This window comes from Dendrobates tinctorius, unplaced genomic scaffold, assembly GCF_039654945.1.
Source record: "Dendrobates tinctorius isolate UK_male_01 unplaced genomic scaffold, ASM3965494v1 ptg000060l, whole genome shotgun sequence".
NCBI lineage: Eukaryota > Metazoa > Chordata > Amphibia > Anura > Dendrobatidae > Dendrobates > Dendrobates tinctorius.
This window is the reverse complement of record NW_027361728.1, coordinates 32,484,366-32,497,752: the sequence shown is the minus strand read 5'-3', so window position 1 is coordinate 32,497,752 and position 13,387 is coordinate 32,484,366. Positions and strand designations below refer to the sequence as shown.

The window sequence follows — 13,387 nt, the reverse complement described above, 5'->3', positions numbered from 1 at the left end:
AAAAAAACACTTGAGTTAGGCTTTAATAGTTGTCAAAATGAGAAACTGTAGTGTGAATGTCAGGTAATAATTTATCTTTTCAACAAAATTATACAAATAGTACCTGTGTTGAATTTTCCATTTAAACCTTTGACTAAATAAAAAATTAAAACATTTACAAATTATAAAATACACTATTATTTTTCATTTTAGGAAAATTAAATTTCCATCCTTTTTCATCAAGTTTTATAGAAAATGTCCAAATATTGTGAGTTAATTTCTTAATGCAGTTTATAGCTATTTTTTTCTGATACGGCACTCCAAATCAACTGGTTTAACATATTAATAAATTATCAAGCTCAGTATGTCTGTATCACCAGTAGAGAAAGTCTAAATTTTTATTGCATATTTAACATGTACACCACTCTTGCAAAGCCTATTGAATCTAAATAGTTTTAAAAACAAGGCGAGCAGTAGAATCCTGATTATTATTTTGTCTGTTCTGCTTGGAGCATCAGTTGAGTTCACTGACAAGGCAAAGTAGCAATCCTGGCCTTGCTACATTTTTATTGGATTATTCCAGGTAGTTCACTGCTTATTGTTATCTGTATCTTATTTTATACTGTTTATAAATATAACAGTATGTAAAGTAAGCTTCTAAGAAATTTCTAATAGTAGCTGTAGTCAACTAGATATCTAGAGTCTAGGGGAAAATTTATTGGGGCTGGCCCTTTTATGTGCCAGTGTTAATGTCAAGCTTGCTGAAGCAAAATAGGCCTAACTTGTTCAAATTATGAAACATTTTAATAAATGTGAAGCATGTTTGTCGGTTCGATAGCTAGAAAGTCTAAACTACTCTAGCCATGGACTGCCGTAATCTTGTAGGGCTGTGAAAATCTACACACTACTTGACAAATAGCACCAACTTTTGAAAAAGTTAACAGAAGCAATGGAAAACATCTAATACCTGAAAATCATCATGCCAATAAGGTTTGACTTTTTACAGTAGGAAAATTGTCTTAAAGACATAAATAAATTCTCCCTTTGTGCAAGAATTTAGGAGCAATTAATAAGAAAAATCAAGTATTATAAAGAAATATATTCCTCACAGCTTGCTGATCCTTAACACATTGACCGCTGACATCATTATCCAGGGCAGCCCAAGTGCAGCCAAATGGCTAATCAGCGACTATCTGCTGAATACTTTACTGAGACACTAAGGGAAAGTACCTAATATTGTTCATATAACACCATATAATTTTGATTCATTGTGGTACGTATATACTGTATCAGTAGGCTGTGCTGAAAGAATATACTCAGCTACTGATTTATAAGTGGGCAACGGCCAATGTGTTAAGAACTTCTTGCTATTAAAAAGTGAACTGTCAAATAACAAGTAGCCTATATTTTTGTAATTTAAGGCATTCCTGTTAATATTATCAACAATAAATAGAACTTGTCATCAGGATGTTATGCTTCAAACTAATGGCATGTATGTAAAGGTGCTTTATGGCCCATGTTCACTCGATCAATATTTGGTTAGAATTTTGTATTATTACTATTATTCATTTTTATATAGCGCCATTTATTCCTGGTGCTTTACATATGAAAAAAGGGCAGACGTAGACAAGTACAATAAACAAGGCACACACAAGTACAAAAGTAGAGAGGACCCTGCCTATGAGGGCTCAAAGTCTTCAGGGGATGGGTGAGGATACACTAGGAGAAGGTAGAGCTTGTCATGTGGCAGTTAAGTAGACTGAGGATCACTGCAGGTTGTAGGCTTTTCAGAAAAGGTGGGTCTTCAGGTTCCTTTTGAAGGTTTTCGTGGTAAGTGAAAGTATTGTGTTGGAGTAGAGAGTTCCAGAGTATGGGGGAAGCACGGGAGAAGTCTTGTATGTGGTTGTGGGAAGAAGAGATAAGTGGGGAGTAGAGAAGGAGATCTTGAGAGGATCGAAGGTTGCGTGTAGGTAAGCACCGGGAGACCATGTCACAGATGTATGGAGGAGACAGGTTGTGGATAGCTTTTTATGTCATAGTTAGGGTTTTGAATGGTCAGTATCAGTATTAGTGAGCTAAAACAAGGAGTGGGTGATAAATACAGAAGTGGTGACGTGTTTCTATTATACTTTTCGTTTGCTCCATTCCTAATTCTTGGCTTACAAATACTGATGTAAAATAATGACTAGGGATGAGAGAATAGCTTCGGATAAGTCCTTATCTGAATAGCTATAGCTCTTACCGAATAGCTGCATCTGAAGCCCGGAAGCCTGGAGCTCTTTGATAGTCAGCGGTCCGGTGCCACAGCTGCATGTGTCGTGGCAGTGCGTCAGTCACAACACATGCATGGAAAGCCTGTTCGTTGGGACTTATCCAAAGATATTCACTCATCCCTAATAATGACCAAATATTGAATGAGTGAACATGGTCTAAAGGTACTATCACACTTAGCGATGTACCAGCGATCCCGACCATCGATATGACGCGGTCAGGATCGCTGGTACATCGCTAAGTGGTTGCTAGTGAGCTGCCACACAGGCAGATCTCACCAGCGACATCGCTGGGGACGGGGGTCGCTACTTACCTGTCACACTAGGCGATCCTGCGTCCTCCCACCCGGCTCCACGCTCGTCGCTCGTCTCTCCACAGGAAGCGCCGCAGGAAGCTGACGACGAGAAACAGTCCAGGACGTTCTCGCGCAATCAGCGATAACCAGCGGGGGAGCGGTCGGAGGTAAGTATGCCACACAGTGATATCACTAGCCATATCGCTATAACGTCACAAGTTATAGCGATATTGCTAGCGATATCCCTTAGTGTGACAGTACCTTAATGCATGCTGAGTAAAGCCTTTCCTTTCTTGCAGAAATTTGTTTTGCTGTTTTAGAGAAATTCATAGTAGAGTTGCAAGTGCAGGGGGATTTCTTGCCTCTCTCCCTATTCCCAACCCACTTTCTGTCTCCTTTCTTTGACTGATAAGTCACTCATGTTCCACTGACAATAAAGGAAGCAGGCAGGAGAAAGAGAAACAGGAAAACCATATGTCCAGTGCCCACCCATTGCATTTGTAACTTATTAGCACACAATTTCAACTATGGATTTCTCTAAAACCACAATAAATTTCTGTAATGAAGATGATGATTTAATTGGTATTAAATCACCTTTACATACATGACATTCATTTAGGACATAATATCCAGATGACAGGTTCTCTTTAAAGACAAGAACTGTCCTTAAAAAATTGTAACACGGACTATATATAGCCACCCTTTCAACAGTTTCTAAAAAATACAGCTAAATAAATGAAACATAATTCAATGAATCTTGATCTATGTGCATTCATAAAGATAGAAAAATTTATATTAAATTTCAATTTATTCAACCTTTATTATTTTGCTAAAAAAATATCAGAAAATAGTAAAAACACAGAAACTGCACATTATTGAATAATGAAAACAATTGCATTTTTTTTTCTTAAGAAACATCAACAAAAGGGTAAACTAATGTCTCTTCTTGCATGAATTATTTGGTACAAGTATATTTAAATATATTTTCTTTTCCAGACATCAGAGATAGTGGAGGTCCCAAGCCTGTGATGGTCTATATTCATGGTGGTTCCTATATGGAAGGCACTGCTAATTTGTTTGATGGAAGTGTCCTAGCAAGTTATGGAAATGTTATAGTCATCACCGTCAACTATCGCCTCGGGGTGCTTGGTAAGGAGGATATTTTTTACTTTGACCTTTGATGCATAGCGGACTGTGCCTTTAGACTTTCAATTTATTTTCTGAAGGTATTGAATTTCCACATTCAGTGTATGAACTCTTATTTTCAATTCCCTAATTCATGGCTGAAGTTCCAAAGCTATTACACAGTTTGGACTTTTAGTAACGTATAACTTTGCTGATTTATTACTGATAGTGGCTTCTGTATGTATCATTTTGCCCATTTTAAGCCACTGGCACATGTGATTTTGAATCCTTTTATATGAAGTATCTGGTCTTAAATTTGATTGTCATTGTAATTTATAGGGTATGTTGTTGTTTGATTTAGTATAATGACGCTTGTCAAGATGCATCAACTAAATCTGCCTATTAATGTATGCTCCATGAAATGCAGTATTCTGGAAGTATTCTTACCTAGAAGCATAGATTTAGGTAATAATGCATTGTCTGATTACATTATCCATGTATGTCAGTCTTACTGTATCTGAGCGCCGTTTTGTCATTCAGTCATTAAGTTTCTGAATCGCTTTTCCAAGTTGCTCATCCATAATACTGACATCAGATTCTTTGGTATTTTATATTTAGCTTATGTGTAATGTAGTTTTTGCTGTATACTTTTTGCTGAAATGCACCTTTTTATAGATTCTGTTTTCACTGTGATAAAGCTTGATTAAAACTGAAAAATTTTAATTTTTTATGATATATTTATCTTTAATGAAAAGTTTTATAATAACTGCTCCTAACTGGATATATACATCAGAAGTAATTTAACAGATACTGCCTCTGTATCCAGGAACAAGCATCTGAAGCCTGACTAACAAACATGAAGACTCCATATGAAACTGCGGGAAAACACCAATCCTTGCAGTTTAACCCCACATATGTCTCTAGTGACCACAGCATCTAGGAGGTTAGGCAAAGAGAGGCAGTCCTTCCTATCAGCCAATACATTGTCATGACATCCAAAGACATAAAAAATAGCTTGGTTGGTCCTCATCTTAGTCTCCCTATTACAATAGTTTAAAACAATACCTGTCAGTGTTATTCTGAGAGGTATGATACACCGCAATGCATCATATTGGAGTGTGTCAAAGCGGTTGTCCAAGCCTCGACAATCCCTTTATGTTAGCGGTCAAGCTCATTTGAGTTCAAGCCTACTAGTGTAAATAAAATAAAAAATGAAAAGAAAATGTTAAAAAGTTAAATGAATGTCAAGCAAATATCCATATCAGTTTCTTCATTGCATAAAAAATACACACATAAATTATCAATAAATACATGCAAAAAAGAAAAATAAGTAACTTAAATAATTGGTATTGCTACATTCACAACAAACTCCGCTATAAAATGTCATGTTTTAATTCCTCACTATAAGTGCATTTTAAAAAATAAAAAAAAAAACAGAATTCCTGATGTTTTGGTCATCTGGCTGTCAAAAAAAAGAAACAAAGATAGATTTGAAAAGATCATGTGCCACAAAATAGTGTTAATGAAAGCATTAAATCATCCCACAAAAAAATTATCCATAATACAGCACCGTAGATTAAAATAAAAATGATATGACTATCAGAATATGGCAACACAAAAATAAAGTTTTATTTTTTTTAATGGATTTTATTGAAAAAAGTAAAGAGTTTGTAAAACGTAAAAATATATATCAAATTATTAATGCATTATCATACAGACCCATAGAACAAATTGAGCATGTGATTTATGTTGCATAGAGAACTCTACAGAATTGTTATTTTTCCATCCCCTCAGAAAGAAAACATTTTTTAAAACAATATATGATCCCAAAAACTCCAAAATGGCTGACTTCTTTAAGGCGTTAACACAAAGTGAAATTTAAAAAAAAATCATCTGCTGGGAAGCTGCATTATCTTATTTCCATTTTTTGCAATGATATTAATTTTTTTAAACACGCGGCACACAGCAAAGACATTTAAAAAAAAATTTCTTTGGAAACAGTGGCATTATTAGTTTTATTATTTGTTTTTTTATTTTATACAATATATAAATTGATTTTTTGTTTTACTGGTTCTAGTAGAACTCTAAAAAAATCCTCTGAGGTTTGTATTGTGTTGCTACTAGTACATATTTTACATTGCAATTTAGGCTGTGAACAACTGAATCCCAGCTCTATCATTTTAGTACCGAAATTCAAGTTACATATTGTTTTATTCTTTCATACTTTTCTAAGATAAGCTGCATTTCTTCAGATATATTTTTGAAAATACTCAGTCTGTCTACTAGCTTTTTTAACACAGTAAGTCTACCTTGGCAACTATTTATTTCTCAGCTCCAGTACATCTAAATGAATAAAAATGAGCTAATTTGCAAATTGTTCTTATTAAAAATATCCAACAGCTTATTTCTGTATTCTATAGAAACGCATATTTGGACCACATATGCTTGGCAACATTTCAACTAGGTGGTGAATGTCTTAGAAGAACTAATTTCTCCAGATGAAGTGTATTGTTAGCAAGTATGTGGTTAAGAATCATTATGTCAATGTCTTTGAGAGTAAAAGAAACAACAACACAATTTGTCCTATCTTCATAAAGGCTGGCCTATTTTAATATTATCTATGGGTCCACTTCTTTTTTACATTCAGTACTATTTCACTTATAGAATGTAAGACTTTTAACAGCAAATTTATATTTTTATTGCAACTTGTCCAGCCATTTAGACATTTGAAAGGAAGTAGCGGCGACCCTCAATTGCCTTTTCTCTCCTGAATAGCAAACACCGGTGTTGCGTGCGGCTTCCTGACATTTTCTGACGTTTTTGCAATGTGTAATGTACTGTAAATGTTTTCTTAATGTTTTACACTGTAATATGAATGTATTTATACATGTTTAGCTTAGGGATAGAGCGTTAAGGGTTAAATAGTTGGGAGGAGTTAAAAGGTGGATGGTGCAAAGCCTCCAACTTAGAAAGAGGACTTCCTGCTCTTACAGCAGAAGCTGGGCTGACTTGCCCAGGGCAGGACATGCACCATAGTGAGGATAGAGGATTCCTCGGTCGGGGTGATGAAGGCTGCCCTAGCTTGACGGGCAGTGTAGACAGACACTGGCTCAACGGGATTGACCCCAGGAGAAGTACGGGGTTTGGGACCAGGACAGGAGCTGCTGTCATACAGTCTATTGAAACTGCAGGGAAAGAGCAGGAAGCATTGTTTTGTTTGCACCATATACAGTATAGTTTTGTTGTTGGAACAGTACTTTGGATTGTGGTGTTTTCCTGAGACTTCATCCCCTGCATCCTGAATGACTGTGTGCTGAAGGTCACTGACTGTACCGCAGGACTGGGGCTTCACCTGTTGTTTCATGTGCACGGTGCCAGGGTGCTCACTGTCTATGACTTAGTGGACTCGCCCACGACTACCACCCTGTGCCACCTTGTTACACTATTGAGATATGGAAGGTGGTATAGAAAGAAAGCATGCTTTTAAGAGAACACTCTGTAAACTCATATCTTGTGGCCTAAGTTACAGGCACATAAGAGAATGCAGGTTTTAAAGTTGGAAACTACATGTAATCAAAAATTGTGCACATCAATTTGTGTGTATTGAAAATTTCTTTTTGATTAATATATACAAACCAGTCACATGAAATAACACTATTAACCTGCAGACATTGGGTTAATCTTTAGGTATGGGATAGGTAAGATTAATCTGTAGGTTATTAGCAATCAGAAGCCATGGGTCTGCAACACTGCAAGATCAGCTGCCAGGACAAAATTAACTTTATTCCTCCTGGCAGCTTTAGGCTTCTGTCACTATTCAGAACACAGTGAGTGGTGACTATAACCACACCCCTGACACCAACTGACAGCTCAGCAGTGCATCAGTGAGGAGCCGGCTGTCATTCAGTGCAGGGGTGTGGTTACAGCCACCGCTCACTATGTGCTGAGCCGTGATTGAAGCCACATCAGCGTTTATGACGGAAAGCCCATGGGAACCAGAAGAAATAAAAATTAATTTTCTCCCAGCAGCAGGACTTAAAGTGTGATGGCAGCACGGCTTTTGTACACTGTTAACCTGCAGATTAATCCCAATATTAGCAGGTTAATAGCATTTTTTCACATTGTAGGTACCCTTTAATGAAAATTGTAGCTTTAGCTAACTTTTCAATGACTAACTTAAACATGTTTGTCCATTTTAGATATTAGACTTTTGGCATGTTAAACTCCAGCAATGTCTTTGCTCTTTATTAATTAGAACAAAACAAAAAATCCACAGTTTTTTTGCATTATTTCCACTGCAACAGTCTAACTTTTGTTTGTCGACAAATAATTAGATTCTATTTCATTTTTTGCTTATTTCTCAATAACAAGTTTCCATCTGTTATCCAATGTAAAAATGACTGGTGATGGAAAAAAATGCACTTTGTTACTTAGCAACCCATTGCAGACTACAGTACTAGCTATTGCAGGAAATAAGATCAGTTCAAACAATCTTTATTCCAAAAAAAACAACACATTTTCTGATTATTTAGATTTCTTTTTCCTCATGTTCCTTTTTTTAAGGCATTGTATATGTACTGTTTTCAAGTGGTTCCCATGCTAAATTTTAGTGTCAATGGAATATTAGTTATTAAAGTAGTAGTTCAGTGATATTTTTCTAAATTCTGTAACTAGTCCTCAATATAATTCATTTAATATTACCTTACTTAGTAGTTCCTTTCTGTCTGAAGATTCATGGATTCCTTTGCCTTATTTGGGTCATTTCATCTCAGGGTGACTCCCTGAGAATTACATGCCTTTTAATTTCTTACAGGCTCCCCATCTCTTCCTCTGTAATGAAATTGAATGGACTTGACCCCCCAATTTCTGCACAGTTGGGGGTGAAGGTGTGTGGGGAGAGGAAGTAAAAACTTGTATTACCGTTACTGATGATGATTACACAGCTCTTATAACAGTTAATGGCAGTTCAGTTATTCTTATAATTGGTGTACTTATTCATAAAAACAGAAGTAAGGATAATCACACTCTTACTGAAGCAAACAGATGGTACTAACTTTATTGCCTATGTTATGATATACTGATATATTATGGTATGAATAGCAGAGCATAGAGGAATAAATGCAGGGTGATATATGGCAATCAAGAGTTGAGTCTAAAGAGAAGCAAATAGGAGGCTCAGTTGAATGGAAGTACTGCAAGTACACCATACAGTTTATAAAGGAATTGCAGAGTCTGATACACAATCAGGTGCGGGATTGAGAATTGGAAACAAATTGCAGGACTACTTAGAAAAAAGTATTTTATTTGAATAATATATATTTCAAAGGCTATATTTATTAGATTTTCCAAGTTTCATATAAAATCATATAGAAAATGAAAGTCAAATAGTGATGTGTGAATAATGCCTTAAAGATGGCTTCTAAAGGTAGTGTCACACTTAGCGATGCACCAGCGATCCCGACCAGCAATATGACGCGGTCAGGATCGCTGGTGCATCGCTAAGTGGTTGCTAGTGAGCTGCCACACAGGGAGATCTCACCAGCGACATAGCAGGGGTCGGGGGTCGTTACTTACCTGTCAGACGCGGCGATCCTGACATCCTCCTGCCCGCGTCCTCGCGTCACTCATCGGCGCCACAGGAAGCCCAGCAGGAGGCTGACGATGAGAAACGGCCCAGGACGTTCTCGCGCGATCAGCGATAACCAGCGGGGAGCCGGTCGGAGGTAAGTATCAGACTTAGCGATATCGCTAGCAATATCGCTATAACGTCAATCCTAGCGATATCACTTAGTGTGACAGGCCCTTTAGTTTTCCTGACATATCTCTTTTAGAAAATACCTTTTCATTTTATGTGTCATTCCTTTTTTTCTCACTATTACATATTTACAATTGAATTAAAAGCATTGTGACCTCAGTAATCAGCATTTCTCACCTTTCCTGTGGAACAATACATTTAAAATTCATCTATAGCTTTTTTCATTCTAAGTTTTTATTCGCATGCTTAAGATTCAATAGAGGTGCTAAAACAAAAATACCCTTTAAAGAAAAAATGAGTATTGTCACTAAACTGTGTCCATTTTCTGCTAGGTTGCTTTTAACAGCATGACATTGCATTACACAAAGTAGAAGCTAGAAAATGAGTTTGTGTATTGCTTTATATTCTTTGCGACATAGCAACTACTTGTCAGTCAATTCCACACCACTTGACAAAGTGCACAGAAAATAGAATAGCAACACAAATTATAGGTTTTAAGGCCGAAAGGTCACAAAACAGAACAAATAGCCGACAATATATTATTAAATGTGCCATATCTGTAAGATTTGAAATACAATAGTGAAGTCATTTAGTTTTAGCTTTTGCTTTGTCATGTCTGCCTATAGTGTTGTATAGTTTATCCTTAAGATACCATTCTGCCACATTCCGTTATACTTTTTAATGATATTTTTACACCTTGGCCAGCAACGATGACTAAAGGACAATATCTACTATAAGAGCAAAGAGATTATGAAATTCTCTGCCATTTGATGTTTTATTGGTTGACTATCTAAAGAACACTAAGGGTGGCTTGGATGCATTTCTTGAAAAATTTTAATTTTACAGGGTAGGAGTCCTAGATTCTATAATTGGCTATTTTATACAGGGAACTAGTATGTTTGTCCTTTGCGGAGTTGTGAAGGAAATGCACAAGCTAAACCAAAAAGCAGATGAAAGGTGCCAGCCTGCAGGTTACAGCCCGGTAACATAATAATATAAGTATGAAAAAAGCATATATATAGTGTGGGGATGTGACTCGCTCAGGTGCAGCGGGAGACAATCAGGAGACCGGTTCTTCCAAAGTTCATGAGGTTTATTTCTGTCATAAACCATAAAACAGCGTATCACCAAAAATAGCCTCTAGCTTAGGCAAACAAAACATAAACCTTCGTGGTTGCAGACTCAGACCGCGAGTCTCAGCACATGCTGGGAGGTGTAGTCCTCCCCACATACAGCTCCCTGGTTCAGGAGCAGGTCACATTATAAGGCTGTAGCCACACCCACGTTCCCAGCAGCTAACTGGTCACATGACTGTGACCTCACCACAGGTCCTTCAAACAAAAACAATAACAATATCTGGTATGCTTTACTTCTGCCTTACATTATGGAGATAAGCCATTTATGAGACACATATCTCCCATCAATTACACGACCCTTAGCCCTGCCACATACCTCCCCCCTCTGCCTAAAGCCGTGGGGCTTGGCACTTTCACCTACCAGGCAAGGGATTCTGGAGAGGGCATCGGCATTACCATGTAGCTTCCCGGCCCTATGCTCTACATGGAAACTGAAGTCTTGTAGGGCTAAGAACCAGCGGGTGACCCTAGCATTCTTGCCCTTGGTTTCCCTCATCCACCTGAGTGGGGCATGGTCGGATATTAACCTAAACTTCCGTCCCACCAGGTAGTACCATAATGTGTCCACTGCCCATTTTATGGCCAAACACTCCTTCTCTACAACTGAGTAATTTCTCTCACAAGAAGTCAACTTCCTACTCAAGTAGAGAACAGGATGCTCCTCCCCACGTATCTCTTGGGAAAGGACTGCACCTACCCCGACATCTGAGGCATCTGTCTGGAGGACAAATTCACGTTTAAAGTCTGGGGCCACCAAAACGGGCTGCTTACAAAGAGCTCCCTTCATTTCTTGGAAGGCTGACTCTGCTTCTTCGGACCAGCTGACCATCACTGACTTTGTCCCTTCAAGCAGATCAGTTAGAGGTGCAGCCATTGTGGCGAAGTTTGGGATAAACCTCCTGTAATATCCCACAATCCCCAGGAAGGCTTTAACTTGCTTCTTTGACAGAGGTCTCGGCCATGTTTGAATTGCCTCCACTTTATTGATTTGGGGTTTGATCTCGCCACGCCCCACTACATATCCGAGGTACTTGGCTTCTTCTCTCCCCAAGGCACACTTCTTCGGGTTTATTGTAAACCCCGCCTCTCTTAGAGCGTCAAACACTGCTTGGACCTTTTCCAGGTGAGTCTCCCAGTCCGGGGTAAAGATGACGATATCATCCAGGTATGCGGCAGCGTATAGCTTATGAGGTGCAAGGATTCTATCCATCACCCTCTGGAAGGTTGCTGGAGCTCCCTGTAGGCCAAACGGCATCCGGACATACTGGAAGCACCCGTCTGGTGTGGAGAATGCCGTCTTCTCCTTGGCTTCCTGTGCCATGGGGATCTGCCAATATCCCTTGGTCAGATCCAAAGTGGTTATGTACCTGGCAGGTCCAAGTCTCTCGATGAGCTCATCAACGCGTGGCATGGGATAAGCGTCGAACTTGGAGACCTCATTCAGCTTCCGGTAATCGTTGCAGAACCTCCATTCACCATCAGGTTTTGGGACCAGGACAATCGGGCTCGACCAGCCGCTCTTGGATTCCTCAATGACCCCGAGCTTCAACATACGCTGCACCTCCTTGGAGATTACCTCTCGCCGGGCCTCAGGAATACGATATGGTTTCACGTTCACCCGCACATGTGGCTCGGTCAGAATTTCGTGCTCCACCACCTTCGTGCACCCCGGCAACTCTGAGAACAGGTCGCGGTTTTTCTGGAGTAACTCCCGGCACTGCTGCTTCTGGGCCTTCGATAGAGTCTCCGCTATGGTAACGGCTCCAACCTCCCCTTCTAGGTTGCCCAGCAAGCACGGAGTTACCGCTGGCTCTCTATCTTGCCACGGCTTGATAAGGTTAACATGGTAAACCTGGTATGGCTTCCGTCTTCCGGGTTGGTGGATCTTGTAGTTTACGTCTCCCAGTTTCTCCACCACCTCATATGGCCCTTGCCACTTGGCCAAGAACTTACTTTCCACCGTCGGTATTAGCACGAGAACTCGGTCTCCCGGATTGAACTGCCTCACTCTGGCTGACCGGTTGTAGACCCTGGCCTGAGCCTCTTGTGCCTGGCGGAGATGTTCTTTAACAATGGGCATCACCTTCGCAACCCTCTGCTGCATCAGTGCCACATGCTCAATGACGCTTCTGTGGGGCGTGACTTCGGCTTCCCAGGTTTCCTTGGCTATATCTAGGAGACCTCGCGGATGCCGGCCGTACAGAAGCTCAAAGGGGGAGAACCCCGTGGAGGCCTGGGGAACTTCACGGATAGAAAACAGTAAATACGGTAAGAGACAATCCCAGTCTCTACCATCTTCCTCTATGACTTTTCTCAGCATGCTCTTCAGGGTCTTGTTAAACCTCTCAACAAGGCCATCTGACTGTGGATGGTACACTGAAGTCCTCAGCTGGGAAATTTGCAAGACTCTGCACAATTCTCTCATCACCTTGCTCATAAAAGGTGTCCCCTGGTCGGTCAGGATCTCCTTCGGCAAACCCGTCCGGGAAAACACATGGACCAGCTCACGGGCTATACTCTTCGCAGAGGAGTTTCTCAGGGGAATGGCCTCAGGATAGCGTGTGGCATAGTCCAGGATGACTAATATATACTGATGGCCCCGAGCTGATTTAACTAAGGGACCGACCAAGTCCATGGCAATTCTCTCAAATGGCACCTCAATAATGGGCAGTGGCACAAGAGGGTTCCGAAAATGAGATGTGGGGGCAGTTAACTGACATGTCGGGCAGGACCTGCAATAGTTTACTATTTCCCGGTGACACCCAGGCCAATAGAACCTCTGTACAATCCGTTCCTGGGTTTTTTCCACCCCCAGGTGTCCCCCCA

General features: G+C 39.7%; 1 protein-coding gene across 3 annotated transcripts in view; it reads left to right on the top strand.

Moving 5' to 3' along the window:
* NLGN1 (neuroligin 1) overlaps positions 1 to 13,387 on the top strand; it is a 762,223-nt gene that overhangs the window by 251,882 nt on the left and 496,954 nt on the right. For all 3 annotated transcript variants that reach the window (XM_073578828.1, XM_073578827.1, XM_073578825.1), the window contains one exon: positions 3,542 to 3,694. In XM_073578828.1, the coding sequence (XP_073434929.1) occupies positions 3,542 to 3,694 (153 nt within the window). The remainder of the gene's footprint in view (positions 1 to 3,541; positions 3,695 to 13,387) is intronic.